We start from the raw sequence: 18,368 nt of genomic DNA, 5'->3' as shown, positions 1-18,368 counted from the left end.
CCAACTCTCAATTCCCATTTGTGGCAACCTCCCATTAGCACTTGAACGTCCCACAAGGAAGTCCAAACCACAATGAAATTTCACAGTCTGCTCTCCACTGGATGGCCATGTGATAATAATGTTACTTTGACTAAGAATAAAGTCGAATAAAACATTTATTGTGATGATGTACCACTCCCTTACTCTGTAAGCTGGCAGTTTATGTATGTAGTTCTGCTCTAATTAGCTTCTAATTAGCTTTCTATTACACATATCTCGACCTGCTAATGTTATTGGCCACTAAGGGAAGTCAATATCAGTCAGAGATTACTCCATTAAATATAGCTGCTATTAGTCCTGCTATTAGCATCCGGCTCTACGCTCTCAGAGAGAGAAATGAGCTGCTCGGCTGTGAGCTTCCTGTGGTGGTTGGTTTTGATGAGGCCACACGGTGGATGAGCTGCGAGGATGCCGGCTCTTTGCTGCAGACCTCGCAGGAACTGACACACATGCATGCGGCCGGCGAAAAAGTCAAGCCAAGCCAAGCATGCTGCAGTGTTACATTCACACTTCATTTGGCGGCTTCCCTCTGCGATGCTCGCGCTCTCTCCATCAGCCCACCGCTTGTTTCGAGCAACGTGCATGTTTTCACAATCACACCCACACACTGCTGCATCAGACTGCACTCACCTGACATCGAACAAGCAGCGAGCGTACCTTTATCTGTATTGTGTTTACCAGTCAGGAAGTCATTATTCATGTGTGAAGCTGCTATTAACAGCCTTCAACAGGAGAATAGTGGGAGGAACTCGCAGCTGATGATTAAAAAATGACAGCTAGCATCGTCTGTTTGATATCAGTGAGAAAACAAATGATGCAGAGCAAAGAGGTTGTTTGTTTCCTGACAAATATGAACCTCAAAACACACAAAACCAGTCTGGGATGGAGGATATAACAAATTGATTGTTCTATTGATTATGGTTTTGATTGATCATTTAGTCCTTGAAATGCCAAATAGAGCAGCAACCAATGATTATCTTAAGTATTGATTGACCTGCAGAAGATTTTCTCAATTAAACTCAGTTATTCATTTGGACTATAAAATAATAAATGTCCAAAGGGACATCTTTAGCGCACTTGTTTGAACCAATAAACAGTTCAAAACCCCAAAATATTCAGTTTACTACAACATAAGATAAGAAATGCAGCAAATCCTCACAATTGACAAGCTGCAACATGGAAAGTTTTTCATTTATAATGAAATAAAACTGAGAAGAGCAAGCATGTGACCAGGAAATGGTTGGTTTCACTTTGCTGTAATGCAGCCTTTAAAATCAGGAAAAGACAACACTTATGCCATTATTACAATATTATAATATCCAAAATCTAAGACGTTATCTAGTCTCATATCACAATATAAGTGAATAATAAACATTTATATTTCCATGACAATTGTGTGGCTCCAACTGCAAAGGTTTTGTGTTTGATACATTGACCTACAGAAAGTTAATCAGCAACTATTTTCATACTCAAGCAATCGTTTCAATTATTTTTTGGAGCTAAAATGACAAATATTCACTGGTTCCAGTTGCTGAGGTGTGAATAGTTGATGTTTTTTTAGTCTTCTATGATATTTAACTAAATATCTTAGGATTAGGGATAGTTGGTCGGACAAAACGGTACATTTCAATATGTCAACTTGGGCTTTGATGGATTATGATGGGTGTTATTTGACTATTTTCTGACACTTTATGGACCAATTAATTAATCAAGTAATTGATAAAATAAGAGGCATTAATCGATAATGAATATAATCATTGTTTGCAGTATTAAACTATGGAAGGGACCCTGTGGTGTTTTGTTAAGTGTTGTCAAATTGTTGATCAGTAATAAATGAGAAACATACAAACATGATCATTTATAACACAATACTACATTAGAAGAGCTGGCAAAAGACCGAGACTTTAACAAACCAACACACAAGCGCCGTGTAGGCTGATCAAAGAAAAACTAAAATAAACTACTCCGAGCTTTTATCTCTAATTGTTCACTCATCACTGATCATCTGATAAGCCCGCCAGCTCTGCTTCCTTCCAACCAGCCGCCTGCGTTGTAAATCTTTAGGGCACGCCGCCAAAGAATGTGCCCCCTTGATAAACATGCACAATCAGAAGAAACACTATTTTTCTAGCCTCTGAGTAACGTTCCCGCACAACCGCTGGGTCATGAGTCCTTGGCCAAAGTCACAGGCTCTGCAGAGCGCTTTACAGCATTCCTTGGACGTTTTTTCTGCAGACAAGTCTCGAATTTCACACTTTATGGGACTCTGCCGGCTGAGAGACCCGCTATTCCAAAACCACAGGTGTATCCACTCCCACGGGCCATTTGGATGTTCAGATATTTTGAGCAACTGGACATACAGAGGAACAGAAATAAACCTTTACTGCATGTTAAGTCCAACAAAAGGCTTTAACCAATCTCAATGCACCGGATTTCCACTTTCAGAGAGTAGTGACAGGAGCTGTGACGGCTGCTGTCATGATGTGGAAAAGGAAGTGATGTAATGCTTTTCACGGACATTAAATGGCATTAGAAAAAGATGTACACAAGTTGTCTTGATGGACTGTCAGTGCTTTTCCTCCAGGCTTGAATGCACTTGGCTGTTCCGGGAAAGGTATTCAAAGTCGACACTGAAAGGCTGGATCAATTGTGTAGCTGCAGTACACACACACACACACACACACACACAGAGAGAGAGAGAGAGTCCAGGGCCAAACAGCATCAAAGCTCACAGACAGAGATGCACTGTTTACCCCTCAGGCCACAACAAGACGGCCCGTCGTCACAGGACAACACTGTTTCCTGGTTCTGCAGGGCAGTCCTTCAGGAAAACAATGTTACCACTGCGCTGATACAATCATAGAAGAAGAAAAACGAAGAATCACAAAAGATGAAGAGAGGAGGATGAAGAGGGTCTGTGGGTGTTTTGTTGCAGCTGAGCTACAGACACAAACCAAAAAAGATTGAAAAAGCAATGTTAGGGTCTTTTCAATCTGGCCGGATGATGTTTCTAAAGGAAAATATCATATTTATCTCTCTGTTTTCTTGGCATTAATAATGTGACAATATGTGAATGTAAAGTTATGTTGCTTTAACACAATATTTAATCTAAACTACAGTAAGGATGGATGATGGTAAGAGTCTGCAGCCATGCTAGCAGCTCTGTGGGTCACAGCGGTGCTTTGAGCTAAATGCTAACATGATTAACAGGTACAATGCTTACCACGTTCACAATCTTTGCTTAACGTCTTAGCATGTTAACTGAAAAATGAAGCCAATGCGGAAAAACTTGCATAAACTTGCATTCTTTCTAACAGCCAGCAGGGGGCGACTCCTCTGGTTGCAAAAAGAAGTCTGATTGTATAGAAGTCTGTGAGAAAATGATCCTACTTCTCTCTTGATTTATTACCTCAGTAAACATTGTAAACATGAGTTTATGGTCTCAATCACTAGTTTCAAGTCTTCTTCAATACAGCATGATGTTCATTTAGTGAATTATGGTCCTATTTAGAGTCAAATAGACCATAAAGCAGGGGATGCTTTAGGGCGTGGCTACCTTGTGATTGACAGGTCGCTAACACGGCATTGTCTGTGTTTTCGTCAGACTTTAACCCTTTTACAGTGAGATTTCCGTTTATGAAAGTTAATTTAGTCGCCTAAAATTGTCTTATTTGGTGTTTGGTTGTACTTAGCTCCACTCTCTCTCGGTTGCAAAATACCAAGATGGCGAAGGCCAAAAAACAAGATGGTGAAGGCCAAAATGCCGAACTCAAGGCTTCAAAATGGAAGTCTACAAACCAATGGGTGACATCATGGTGACTACATCCACTTCTTATATAAAGACTATGTCTGGGAATCATGAATGTGAAATTTCATGGCAATCCATCAAACAGTTGTTGAGATATTTCAGTCTGAATCAAAGTGGTGGGCTGACCAACTGACCAACATTGACATCCCTATAGCCACACTGCTAGCATGGCTAATAAAAGTGTTACCTACAAGGATCAATATCTACCTGCAGCGTACCAGTGTTGCTGTTTTGTACAAGGAAAGTAGACACATCATTTCTATGCTCATGCAAATATATCACACTTGGTAGCTGCATTGATGGCACACTGAATTTCTCCATCGGAGATTAAAATGGCTGTCTTGTCGATGAGGAGGAAGACTTTAACACCGTCTCTCTGTACTGTGAGGAAGGCTGCAGACAGATGTGAACACTGACCCACTCTTCCTCGCCTAAATCTGGGGTAGAGCAGGGGGATCAGAGTGCCGGAGCAGAGTCTGGTCGGGGGCTAATCCGCTGCCGGCTAATAGCCCTTGATGATATACGCAGTGCAGCTGTGGCAGGAAGGTAGGCCAACAGCTGTGGCCCACAGACCGATTATCAGATTTCAGCCACAGACGGCAAACAAGCCGACAAACAAGCAACACAACAGAGTCTCACCTCCTGCTGTGGGAGACAGAACAAATTAGAAAATGGCTTGGAGGTTTGTTTGGTATTTATAGAGTGATATTTAAAGGAGCATTCCCCCCTCAGATGCTCTTTTATTAATCAAAAAAATGTTACGGCACTGTAGCGCTCACTTCTACCTCATCCATGTCATATTGTACAGACTGTTATTATGAGCAGCTGAGTGGTTAAACCTGTTCATGTCAGCCTCCTAGTTGGAATTCCCAGTTGGAAATATTGGGGATTTCTAACAGCTACAATACTGTATCTCCTTCATGGTGAAAGTAAACACAAAAATGTCAAACTCCTTGCAAAATGGCAGCAAGTTACATCTAAATAAAAATCCAGCACCAATTTATGTTTGTTTGCATCTGGTTCCACTTGATAGCAAACCACTAACAATATGTAACACAATAAAGACAGCTAATTTAGGCTTAATTTACATTCATGTGATGTGACAACAAGGTTAGTAATGGGTAACCATTTGGAAATGATGCTTTAATGACGTGAGATTTTCCAGTTGGCATGGCGTGAATGATGTGTTGGGCCATGTGGTACAGTGGCTAAATAAAGCCCTGTAGCCTGCACTATTGCATTAGCAGCTCTTTGTTAGCACGAAGAAGCAACCAAAACGCAGCAGTTTTCAAATAGAAATTCTCCCAAAACTTTGATAATTTTTGCCATTTTAACTTAAAGGAACAGTGTGTAACATTTGGGGGGGATCTATTAGCAGAAATGGAAGACAATATTCATAACTATCGGTTGCAATCTGCAACCACACCACTAGATGCCATCAAATTCTATACACTGCATCTTTAACTTCTTTTCACTCTTTTGCCATTTCTTTTTCCTCAATTTTCAACGTGCATGGTTAATAAGCGTCACTTGACCCCCGTATAAAAGCTCTATTGATGAGATGAACGCTTCGAGGCGAAGAATTTAAGTTGAGAAATTACTCAAGTTGTGAGTTTTTCAACCCTACGGGCTACAGCAAGCGTTTTAAATCAAAAACTATGAGCTTGAGTCCGAATTTAAAGGAACAGTCTGAAACATTTCCACTCAAAAATATGTCAGTTTTACTACTTTACTGCGTCCAAGAAAATTAAACATCATAGGAGTGGTGTCTCTGTTATCTCGGAAACACCATTTAGTCATCACGGATAATGTATCTTGGAAATGACCACTTTAACTGCTCTTTTCCTTTTTTACAGTGCAGTTTAACTGGAACAAGATGTCATGTGAGTAACGGTGCCATGGGACGAAAAATGCTCCCATTCTCTCACACCATATGATTCACTGGGTTTGGTGACACGGGGGACAAATGATGAATAAAAAGCCATAACTTCATAAATAATTGAATTTGACACAGCTGTGCTCCTCCGTCGCAAATGTTTCCGAATGGAGCCTCAAATAGCCGGCACTCAAGTTTTGTTATGTAAAGCCAAGTATGATAAAAACCTGCCTCGTGCTTTTGAATTATTCATCGCATTTGCCTCATTTCTGGTTTAAAAGCCGTCCAAAATATGGAGCCAAATTTATGTTACACACAAATGTATTCCTTTTTAATTCAGTGTATGACAGAAGACATTCCCCAACAGGCGAAACACACAAACGGAAAATGAAATGTCCTTTCAACAGAAATCCACTGCTTTAATAAGACTTCCAGGTAGTTTCCACATCAAGAACGCTCAAAGAAGCAGCCGACTCATCCTCTAAGGGTTAATGAACAAATATGTGAGGGGAAAAAAGCAAACATTATCTGTTATCTGTGTAGATAGTTAAAACTGACTTCCTGTTGGCGGTTAGATGATATATGTGACGAGACTCAAACCATCACATGACAACGTGTCGTCTACAAAATGACCTCAGGTGCTTAACAAATGCTTAACAAATACTTTATCTGTTACTATTTATATTAATATATTGAACCCGAGAGGAAACAACAACGCTTTTGTGAATCATAAACACACACTTACAGTAGATTACTTTAAAAATACTCTATGGATGATTTATTATAAACAAACGTCCTGCTGTTTACTTACAGCGTTTCAACCACTGTGTGTATCCTTCAGGCCTTACAAACATGTTGAATGTGTTTCCAACACACTTCTGGGTCACTCATTTCTTTATCATGTTTTATTAATAAGTTTTGGCTTGTTTCTGGGTTTATTTTAGATAATATACTTGTAATTGGCTGTTGGCAACATCCTTTAACTTCCACTGTTTGATAACTTTAATTATGAGAATATCAGACATTATTTAATCTATCGGGGGCTGTATATTATAAAAAAAAAATGATTCCTACTGATGCATTTAAGAGCTGAAACGATTAGACATTATTTTCTTAGTTGTTTGGTCTATAATATGTCAGAAAATGGTGAAAAATGTCGATTAGTGTTTCCAAAAAGCCAAAGATGACGTCCTCAAATGTCTTATTTTGTCCACAACTCAAAGATATTCAGTTTACTGTCAAAGAGGAGTAAAGAAACCAGAAGATATTCACATTTAAGAAGCTGGAATCAGAGAATTTTGACTGTTTTATTAAAGAATCACTCAAACCGATTATCAAAATAGTTGGCGATTACTTTAATAGTTGACAACTAATTGATTAATCGTTCGTTGCAGCTCTAAAATTACTGGACTGCGAGAAAAAACACAGTTTAATTGCAGCCCCAGTGTATTTGCAAGCTCGGTGCTCGGTCTCTGTAGCCTGAGTGTGTGAATGAAAGAGTGATTGACTGAAAATAGTAGGTCAGCTGATTTAATCAACAGATGGAGTTTCTCCACAAAGAATCACACAAAAGCACCACTTTAAATCTTGTGTTTACCAGAGATGGGCCCATAAGATTCTTGGAAATAAGTCTTTCAGCATGAAAAAAGCATAAAAAATGACTAATCGACTAAGAGGGGGCAGCCCTAAAAAAATAGTGAGGATTGGGCCAACGTGCTGCATCACGCAGAGAAAGCTGAACATGATGATGATATTTTACCACCCCAGAGTGAATACTCCGCCTATGAAAACCACCACCGCCTATACCTCATAAATCATATGTAAGTACTGCTCTTTTGTTTTAAAACCGGCATTGCTCACATCAGCTTCAGCTGGTATTTTACTCCTTTTTCTTGGTGCTTTGCTGGCTTTTACCGCCACATATGCATTTCTGCATGTGTATCCCATCGACATCTCTCTCTGTAGCTTCACTAGTGGTCACAATCTCCACACGGCGCCTTTAAGACGAGCTTCTTCCAAAACGAGGCGTCCAACATCTGACCGGAGTGACACTAACTCATATAAATTGACATGAATAAACTTTTAAGCTTTTAAAAAGAATGGTAGGAATGTTAAGTCCTTTCCCAGCAACAGTTATGGGACATTTTTATAAACTACATCTTTTGCAATCTTTGAATTACTCTCTGACGACTTCAGGCGACGACTTACGCAGTGGTTTGGAATAAAACTCCCCATTCAGCCATTTTTTTTAAATAGCATCAAACTCTCTGAAGTGTCTCGAGCTGCGACTGAAAAGGCTGTTATATAAAAGTAAAAAATATAAAAGGCCTCTGCCTATTAGGTCAAGCCCAGCCACGCTTGAATAGAACGACTGTGAAAAGTCAACATTTTTCTGGTCCAGCCCATGTGATGTGGTGCGAGAGGCATGCTCAAAGGAATGCCAATGCAGTGAGGGTTTCCCTTGTATCGCTGCTACGGCTCTGTGTGGTTTAGGAGAGCAAACCAGTGACGCAAAGTACCATCTGTGTGGTAGAGAGGGACACAATGCATGCCCCGCGGGGGAATAACAAGTGCTTGCTGCCTGCTAATATTAACTAAATATCAGGGGAACAGGGAGAGTAATAACATGTGACATTTTCATACAAGCAAATGTTTGCTGTTCTCTGCTGCTCTGCTGTTGTGTTTGCTCTTCTTTGGTCTTTGGGAGGAAAGAGATGAGTTTTACATGTTATTATTATAGGTTGCAGTGTGGAACAAATTACAGATGCACTGATATTTTTGTATGTCAATACTAGATATATCGGCGAGCGCTGACATATTGTACATTTCTGTCTGTACAGAGCAGGAGAAATTCAGATTAAAGTGTTCAGACGTGCCTATCTCAAGATTGTTTTGTGTTTTTAAAGAATTTATGATGCACTTATTGTAAAGCACTTAATTAATCGCAACTATTTTGATAATCGTTTAATCGGTTTGAGTCATTTTTAAAGAAAATTCTCTGGTTCCAGCTTCTTAAATTTGAATATTTTCTGGTTTCTTTACTCCTCTATGACAGTAAACTGAATTTCTTTGAGTTGTGGACAAAACAAGACGTTTGAGGACGTCATCTTGGGCTTTGGGAAAAACCGATATTTTATAGACCAAACAACCAATCGATTAATCAAGAAAATTACCGACAGATTGATTGACAATGAAAATAATTGTAGCCCTACTTGTTTTTGTTCGACCAACAGTCCCAAACTCAAAAATATTCAGTTTACAATCATGATATAGAAGCAGCAAATCCTTAAGAATATGCAACCCGAAAATGGTTGATAGTTTTGCTGAAATAATAACTTAAATAATCCATTGATTGCCCAGATAGTTGCCTATTAGTTTTCCATATAACTAATCAAATATACAACTAATCGCAGCAGCTATAATTTACTGTGTTGCTGTATTAACCGAAGGGACATTCTCCAAGAAAAAATCCACGACCGCAAATAGAAAAAACTACACTTTGGCAATGGCAACTAAAATATAATAAACAGTAATATATACTGCAATATATTCCTTATAACCTCATGTAATATAGTAAGTTCTAAGGCAACACAAATTGTATATCATATTGGTGTATTTCTAGAGTAAAAAGAGAGCGGTAGGTACCATATCAGTGATCTCCACTGCTGCAGAAATGATTCATGGCTTGTTTACAGAATGTTATTCAGTGACAACTTTGGGTTAACTGTTAAAAGCTGCCAGGTAACCAGAGACAATAAAAGACACAAATCACTACGAAAGTCTTGGATGTCACAAACTACATAATAAAACACAGAAAGCTTCCTCTTTTTTGAGGTTTTATCAATATTGTGGTGCTAAAATGTTAAGTTTGTCCTGAGGGTGGCACTCAAGAAAAGATCAGCGGGTCATAAAAACCAAAAAGGGTTTTCCTCTTGATAGCCAAAATGTGCTTGGCAAATTCCATGGCAATCTGCCAACTAGGTTATGAGATATCAAGTGCTAGGAGCAGGAATTAACAAACAAAAACCAACCAAAGACAGTGTCATCCTTGTGCTCCACCACTAGCAGATCAAAAACACCAAATATTTTCCGGTTCCGTGTCTAAAATCCAAAGACTTTATTGCTTTTCTCTGATTCATATCATCGATAATTGAATACATCAAGTAACCGATTCCAAGACGTTGAGTTTCTGGAATGTGTAAGGACATTTACGGTTATTTTTGACAACAGTCAACAATGAAAATACTTGTTGTTATATGCAGCTATATTCTCTGGAATGTGGATGAACAAAAGATGATTAATACCAACTACAGTCCCTCCAACTTAACCGACACTGCTTTTCTGGGAAATGCAGTGGAAAAAACACCACACCAATGACTCCTTAGCACCAAAAGATGACACCAAAATAAAACCCACACCACATACCAGCACAGCTTCCGGTCTGCCACCCCCACACACACACACACGCACACACAATGCCCTCATCTCCTGTGTCTCAAGCAGTCACAGCGAGCCAGAAAGGTTATTTTTAAGACTCATTGTTTTCCATATCTCTGCAAACAGTAAACACCTTTGTGTGCCGCCACAGGGAGAGAAAAGTTACAGGGGAGGAGGATGGTGAGTCGTGAATACTTTGGTGTCATTATGCAGTGATCAATAATTGATGTGTTAGGACGATACGATGCTACGACAACTTTTTTTCCTCTTTCTTTGTACCTCCAGGTGACTCAGAGAATGACTACCCCTCCTGAGGGTCAATTCACCCCCTCAAGTTACAGCATTAAATATTCAAGCCGTACCGTTGCATAATTTACCTCGTCAACATACCGAGGAATGAGATAAAAACGGGACGAATGCTTTAAGTTTGATTGCAGGAACTCGGAGCTCAGCAGAAAGAAACCCGGGACATTTTAAACAAACTCTTCTTCAGGCAAAGTGAAGCCGAAGGCAGTTTTACTTCATTGCGGCAGCTCTGATGCAAGTCTACGCAGGGATCAAACAGGGTAGCTAATTTTATTAAACAGACACTAATCTAACAGTGTTCGTGGCTTTAGGCTGGCTGTCTGCTGCTTATATGTGTTGCAACCGCCTCCATCTGATGGGTGTATCCCATTTAGAGTGACTATCCTCGCCCCAATCTGTTTCAGGGACATCTTGCCTTTGTTTAAACACCGAAGAGCATGTTGCTCGCTCTTTCGGTACCAGCATAATGGTCTTCCTTGTCATGTGATCTCTGCAAAAAATTCCAGAGCGGCTACTGAAGCCCAGCGCACATGGCGGCCCTCTCGAACAGATGTTTTTCGTTTGTGCTGCTGCAGTCTCTGGGTTCGGAGGCACAGAGCCAGAGAGGTGATTCATGATGCGAGCCTTTTCCTTGTTACAGTCAGCAGACACACAGTGTGCTCCAGCTGGAGAATAAACACGGCCCTGGTTCTGTTTTGGTCCATTTTATTATCACGATATATAATAAGCTTGTAGTGAAGATAGAAGTGATGGATAGCAGAGGGCGTTTGCTGTAGTAGCTGTTAGGATGTTGAAGAGAGGCCTGTGTTTTTTTTCTTTTAAACATATCTGGTTGCTAGGGGTGGGGAAGAAAAAAAATCGATTCACCCATGTATAGCAATTTATTTTTTACGATTTGGAAATCGTTCTTTTAATGCCAGAATTGATCTATTTGCTTCATTTGAGTCTATGCAGAGGTAGAAGGAAGTTACCACTTTTATTGTTGTAGTTAGAGTAACATTACGTCATATCCGTGCCGTATCCGTCACAAAACAAACAGTAGCCAGCCGTAGCGAGCAGAAACCAGCGGATACGACAGAGCAGAAAACGGCGGAGAGTCGGCGTAGATACGACCTGTACCCTCACATTTTAAATCCAAAGTGGTAAACACTACACATACAGTAAAGTATGGAAACACCTTGGGTTTCACACATTACCACGAGAAGCAAAGCTAGACATGATGGCTAAAGCTACATGCTAACTCTGTCATGGACAGGAAACGTTATCGTATTGCGGTAACGTGCGGTCAAACCAGCCGTCACCCGCATCTCCGTGGTCAAATCGGCCGACGCTACAACTGTAGAGCACCCATATACTGACATTTATGGTAAATGCAATCAAACTGCCCCGATGGAGCTGACCATGGATGTATAAAGAGAACGGAGCTAACGGTAAGAGCTAGCGATGGACTTGGCGAAGTTAAAGGAAGTATACACGTGTGACTAAACCCGGGTTTCTAAATAAGGTGTTAACAAATATACAAAATACATAAATGGAAATAACACTGATTGGATTATATTCACCGAAAGTATAAAACATTACATATCCCTTATAAATTAAATTGAAAATACCCCTAATTTCTGAGGGGAATATCTTTATTCTTTGATTTTTGGGTTGCTGGAAAAGTAATGAAATAAATAATGCATGACAATTACTGATATATTTGACTTCAGGACATCTCTGACTACATACATTCTGAAAATCAAACATTTTTACTGTATTAATTTAGACATTTTCCAAAGTAAAAGTCCCTAGAAGTGTATGATTCAACTTTTTCCCATGGTCTAGTGTTAAAAAGTTAACAAAAATCGCAATAAATATCGAAACGCAATACTTATAATACATATCTAATCGGCACCCAAGTATCGTGATAGTATCGAATCAGAAGATAGGTGTATCATCCCAGCCCTACCGGTTACTGCACTGCTCATCTTAATGTTTAAATGTCATCTGTACAGCTATTTAATTACAAATAAACCCATCTAGTCACTTTGAATGTTTCCACTTTACATGACAGATTACACTGCGAGTCTGAAGTCATTCATGTCCGCAGCTAAATGTGTTTTAAAGTGGGAAATGAGGTCACATTTTGGCGTTAACAGACAATAGCGAAGGTGTGCACTCCCCTGGTTTGATGCTCCATTTAATCATAGCAGGAAGGATGCCAATGTAGGGGGATGGAGGGGGGTGGTTAGATGGGGAAACACATACACACATAGCAACCCACCTGCCTGGCCTGATTACACCCCCCCTACATAATCAAAGGTGACACAGCATCATAGAGTGTGACTTTGGGTGTGCTTCTGCGCAAGATTTCAGAGAATAAGTCGTTTTTTGAATGCAATCTGGTCTATATAAGAGTGGGGAATCTCTATAATCCTGAAACGGTTGAATCCAGATTTGACTGCCAGGGACTAGAGAAGGTCTTTCTCTCTCTCTCTGTCACACACACACTGCTACAGCCTGGCAGCATGCTCTGAAGCTGTGAGTTATGTAATAGTGAACACAGAGAGCTGCAGGCCTGAGTGCACAGCCTCCTATTCCCTACACCACCAAAAGCCATCCACCCCCTCTATTATTACACTACATATCTGGCAAGAAAAGAGCAGCAGATTCACAAGATGAGAGTTCACCTACACACACTCCAGCTCTGCACCAGCCATCTCTTCTATATGTGTAGGAGGCAAATTTACATTTTTGCATCAAAAAAATGCACTTTCCCAGCAACTGCAGCTCAACAGGTGCAGTTATTTTTCTTTTCTGGTGGTTGGATGTGCAACATAATAATGCATTTTGGCCTCTAAAGGGATTTTTGAAATGCTGTCAAATTTCTCCAGTTAAATTGATGGTTTATTGCATGTAGTTTGGTTGCAAATAAACTGCATCAAACCATAAAAACCTGTTTATTTTTAATATTCTAATCTTTGGTTGTGTTTTTTAATCAGGCATCTCCAGTCATCCATTCATCCATGCATCCATCATGACACAGTGGCCTTACCTCCTCCAGCACATTCACTGTGTTCCTGCAGCTCAACAGGTGCAGTTATTTCCTTCTCTGGTGGGTGGATGTGCAACACAATAATGCATTTTGGCCCCTCAAATATCTCCAGTTGAATTCATGGTTTATTGCATGTAGTTTGATTATTGCTTGTTTGGTAGTTTGGTTGCAAATTGATGGTTCATTGCATGTAGTTTGGTTGCAAATAAACTGCATTCCACTATATAAAAAAAACTGTTTTAAATATTTATTTTTAATATTATAATCTCTGGCAAATGAACCTCCAGCACATTCATTGTGTTCCTGCAGCTCAACAGGTGCAGTTATAATTATTATGCAACATAATAATGCATTTTGGCCTCTAATATGATTTTGAAATGATGTCACATATCTCCAGTTAAATGTATGGTTTATTGCATGTAGTTTGGTTGCATATAAACTGCATTCCACCATAATAACCTGTTATTTTGAATATTATAATCTTTGGTTGTGTTATTTAATCATGCATCTCCAGTCATCCATCCATGCATGCATCATCATCATCCATCCTGCAGAGAGCCAGGCTGACACTGTGGCCTTACCTCCTCCAGCACATTCACTGTGTTCCTGCAGCTCTGCAGTCGGGTGGTGAAGCTGGATGTCGTCGGGGAATTGTAATCCTCTGTCGTCTCCGAGAGAAACTCGGACACCGATATTTGATCCGGCATCCTTTAAGGTGGGAAAAAGCCCTCGGGAGGGTTTGTGCGATGAATGCTCAGAAGCGCAAAACCATGTAAGAGTTAAAAATAGACGAAAAAGCGATGGGAGTCTGGTTTTTCCTCGCAAAAACTGTGATGATTAAGACGTGTCTTCTTCTCAAATGACTTCACTGTGTCTCAGGGGACATGGGAGGAGGGAAATAGCTAAATGTCTGTCTTCTCGGTGTGTTTTTTTCCTTCAGAAGATGTCTAAATAGAGTCTAACTATCTAAACCTCGGAGGAGAAGCCGAGGTGGAGAATAGCGGATGCCCTCATTATTGCTCTCTACAGATGTTCAATAAACCGCTTGTCGTCAAAACAGCGCACCGTTACCAGCCTGTGGTTAGTATTTATCATAGTCCATAGTCTGCCCGAGGTGGTCTGTTGACTGCAGCGGGGTTTGGTCCTCTCTTCTCCGGCCGTAGTTGGTGTTTTTTAACGCTAAAAGCCGCCGCAGACACGTTAAACTGCTCCTCTACTCTCTCTCTGCTGCTGCTCGGCCGCGCTGGAGCTGCTCTCAGAGAGATAGAGAGTGTCAAGGCAACTGGAAGGTGAAGACGTAATGTCCGGTGAAAGTTTTTCAGAATAAAACTGACTGGGGTGACTTTTTTTTTTTTTTCTTTGTTAATCCCAAAAATGAATGAATTATTTATGTTTTCAAGTATAGACATATTCATTTAAAAAAAGATGTTATTTGAATGCCATTGTCACATATAACAGACCAATGAACATATAAGTCTGCGTATGTTGCACAAGTTTTATTATATTAACACTTTTTAAAAAAAATAGCTGCCAATTTTTGTCACATTTTGTTGTTGTTTCCCAATATGCTGTGGTTAAATTGTGTTATTAAATGTATTAAAGGGAATGTTCATTTTCAAAAAAATGACATGCTCCCGCACACACTTTTCACTGCTTTATTAGTCAATGTTTCGGTCAACAAGGACCTTCACCAGGACATGATGTCCTTGTTGACCGAAATGTTGTCTTATAAAGCAGAGAAAAGTGTGTGCGGGAGCAAGTCATTTCTTTGAAAAAGTACATATTGGAGGGGATCTACTCCCAGCACCACAAACAATTTTGAGAATGTGCATGTTTTCCTCTCCTTAAAGGGAACGTTCAGCCATGGAAATAATAATATATAATATTTTTAAGGCTGTCAAAGTTAACGATAATACAGCATTAACGCAAATTCGTTTTAACAACATTAATTTCTTTAATGCATTTTAGCAACTTGCAATATTACGATTGTAGTTTTAAAGCTAGTGGCATCATATGAAACTAGAGAACCTAAGGAATCCATTGGTACCAACCATGTCATACTAGCTTGTCGAGAGGGAGGCTAAATAACGCTCCAAAATTACACTAAATTTGGACGAGGAAAAACTGTCATGGCCATTTTCAAAGGGGTCCTTTGACCTCTGACCTCAATATATGTGAATAAAAATGGGTTCTATGGGTACCCACGAGTCTCCCCTTTACAGACATGCCCACTTTATGATAATCACATGCAGTTTGGGGCAAGTCATAGTCAAGTCAGCACACTGACACACTGACAGCTGTTGTTGCCTGTTGGGCTGCAGTTTGTCATGTTATGATTTGAGCATATGTTTTATGCTAAATGCAGTACCCGTGAGGGCTTCTGGACAATATTTGTCATTGTTTTGTGTTAGTAATTGATTTCCAATAATAGATATGTATGTAAGTTTGCATAAAGCAAGCATATTTGTCCACTCCCATGTTGATAAGAGTATTAAATACTTGACAAATCTCCCTTTAAGGTACATTTTGAACAGATAAAAAATGTGTGATTCATTTGTGATTAATCATGATAATCATGATAATCATGCGATTAATTGCGATTGAATATTTTAATGGATTGATAGCCCTAAATATTGTATTTCTATGCTGCATATGTAAGCTAGAAGCTGAAAGGTACTTGTAAGAGTAGCAGCCATTTTTAATATTATACATGTATTGTAAATTAATTGTAGCTAATATACTACAATTAATTGAATTTATTTGAAGTTGAATGAATGAATGAAAGACTTTATTTCGAACATAAAAATAAATAAAAACAGATACAAAATAATAACAAACAAAACAAGAGTAATAGTGTCCGAAAAGGAGTAAGTAGAAGTAAAACTTATATTTCCCTACCCCTTTCTCCAAGTTAAAAACAAAATGTTCGGACGCTACAAGCATTTAAATAGAGCTTCTGGTGATATATAATCACATTTTTATCATAATGCACATGACTCAAGTCGTCACGATATAATTTTATTATTTTATTTTGAAAATAAAATGTATCCGTTTTCCGGTATTTTGCTCCTAGTGACGTCAGCTTGACGCGTTTCTCCTCCACCCACCGCCTGGTTGACGCGGCCGAGGAGCCGTTCTGCGCATGCGCGGTGTGGAATCTGTGACTGCTGGAGAGAGCCCTGCTGGACTGTAGGCCTGCCACAGAAAACAACCATTTACAGGGGAAAAAAGACATTAATGTGTCGTTTGTTTGACTTGAAGCCACAATTAGATAGATATTAACAGTCCCGAGTGTTATTATAATTATAGCAGATAACCTAAATATTGTCAGTTTGACCTTTAAAAGCAACAATATATATATTTTTTATTTAACCTTTATTTAACCAGGCTAGTCCCATTGAGATTAAGAACCTCTTTTCCAAGGGAGACCTGGCCGAGACGGTCAGCAGCAAGAACACCAAGTTGCAGACACAAATAGAGATAAAATACAATTCACAAACACTAAAAGCATTAAATTTGCATTAAAAGAGAACTATCTAAAGATAAATGGGGGACAAGAAGGAACTTTTCTGGGAGTCAGCTGTACAACAACGGGGCTAAAAACATTGGCATGCCATAGAGTCTGCTTCTAAAGCCTTCATTTTAGATCTAAAAACGTTTAATGATACCAGCTTCTTGATTTTTAGGTCATTTTGGAGCAAATTCCAGGTTGAGGGTGCAGAATATGCAAAAGCCCTTTCCCCAATTTTTGTCAGAGCTTTTGGGACAGAGAGCACAAAGAGGTCCTGCGAACGCAGTGAATAATGTCCAAAACATTTTTGCGTAATAAAAACACCTAAGTATTGTGGGAGCAGACCCAGAATCACCTTAAGGATGTACCAATGGGAGAGCCTACAGGTTGCCAATGCAGGCCATCCCACCCGAGAGTACAACTCACAGTGGTGAGTTAGAGCTTTACAATTTGTGATGAACCTTAAGGATGCATGGTAAGCTACATCAAGCATATGAAGGCACTGAGCAGAGGCGTGCATGTACAAAACATCTCCATAATCTAAAACCGGTAAAAATGTTTTAGAAACAAGACAAGATATTCAATGTAAAGCTTAATTTCCAACGTTAATGGTAGAAAATACTCCATTAGGGCTTTCTAGTTTATAACATAACGACACAAAACTTTGAGAATCACCGCCCTGACAAATAATTTCACCACACTATTTCTAAGTGTTACGTTCTAATATGATATCTATGATTTTTGTTAGTCAAAAAAGTAAGTAACAGATAACCAAATTAATTCCCATGAGCTGTTACTGGTGGTCATTACATTAATTTTCCTATAGGCTAACATGGGCTGATAAAACAGTTGGTTTTAGTGAGGTTGCTCTAGTGTCCCCTACTGTCAGATGAGTTTATTTCAATTTAGTTCAGCTAACTGTCACTTGGGAAAGAAAATGTTTTCTGGTAAAATGAGCTAGATATTGGTGTCATATATGTGTCCAAAGAATCATTTTATGAATTTAGAGTCTGTCATTGTCTGTATGGTAAAGCTAATCGACCTCTGAAATAAATTCAGTTCAGATTCAGTTCAAAGTTAATTGTCCCCATAAGGGAAGCAGATTTGCAGCCAGACAGCCACACATAAAAAAAAAGATATACACATGTAATAAAATATGTGTATGTATAATACACAAAAACAGATACTTCCTCTTTTTTAAACCAACTTCACAGTTCTGTCACATAATATTTACAAACTCTTACAGACAATGAGCCTTATTCTCAACACAGAGGTCATGACCTTCTCTTAAAAGTTGTTTAAATTGTTCATCTTAAAGTGAAATATCTTGTCAAATTAAAATTCATAGAGGCTG

General features: G+C 39.2%; 1 protein-coding gene across 5 annotated transcripts in view; it reads right to left on the bottom strand.

The window, feature by feature from the left end:
- The window catches only part of asap1b (ArfGAP with SH3 domain, ankyrin repeat and PH domain 1b), a 64,386-nt gene extending 49,608 nt beyond the window's left edge, over nucleotides 1-14,778 (bottom strand). For 4 of the 5 annotated variants that reach the window (XM_037756587.1, XM_037756591.1, XM_037756588.1 and 1 more), the window contains exon 1: nucleotides 14,085-14,778. In XM_037756587.1, the coding sequence (XP_037612515.1) occupies nucleotides 14,085-14,210 (126 nt within the window). In that variant the 5' untranslated portion in view covers nucleotides 14,211-14,778. The remainder of the gene's footprint in view (nucleotides 1-14,084) is intronic. The other variant, XM_037756589.1, reaches the window with a different exon arrangement.
- Between the last annotated feature and the right edge of the window lie 3,590 nt (nucleotides 14,779-18,368).

The sequence above is a fragment of the Sebastes umbrosus genome, chromosome 21 (genome assembly GCF_015220745.1).
Source record: "Sebastes umbrosus isolate fSebUmb1 chromosome 21, fSebUmb1.pri, whole genome shotgun sequence".
NCBI lineage: Eukaryota > Metazoa > Chordata > Actinopteri > Perciformes > Sebastidae > Sebastes > Sebastes umbrosus.
Note: the sequence above shows the minus strand (reverse complement) of the source record. Positions and strands in the feature narration are given on the sequence as shown.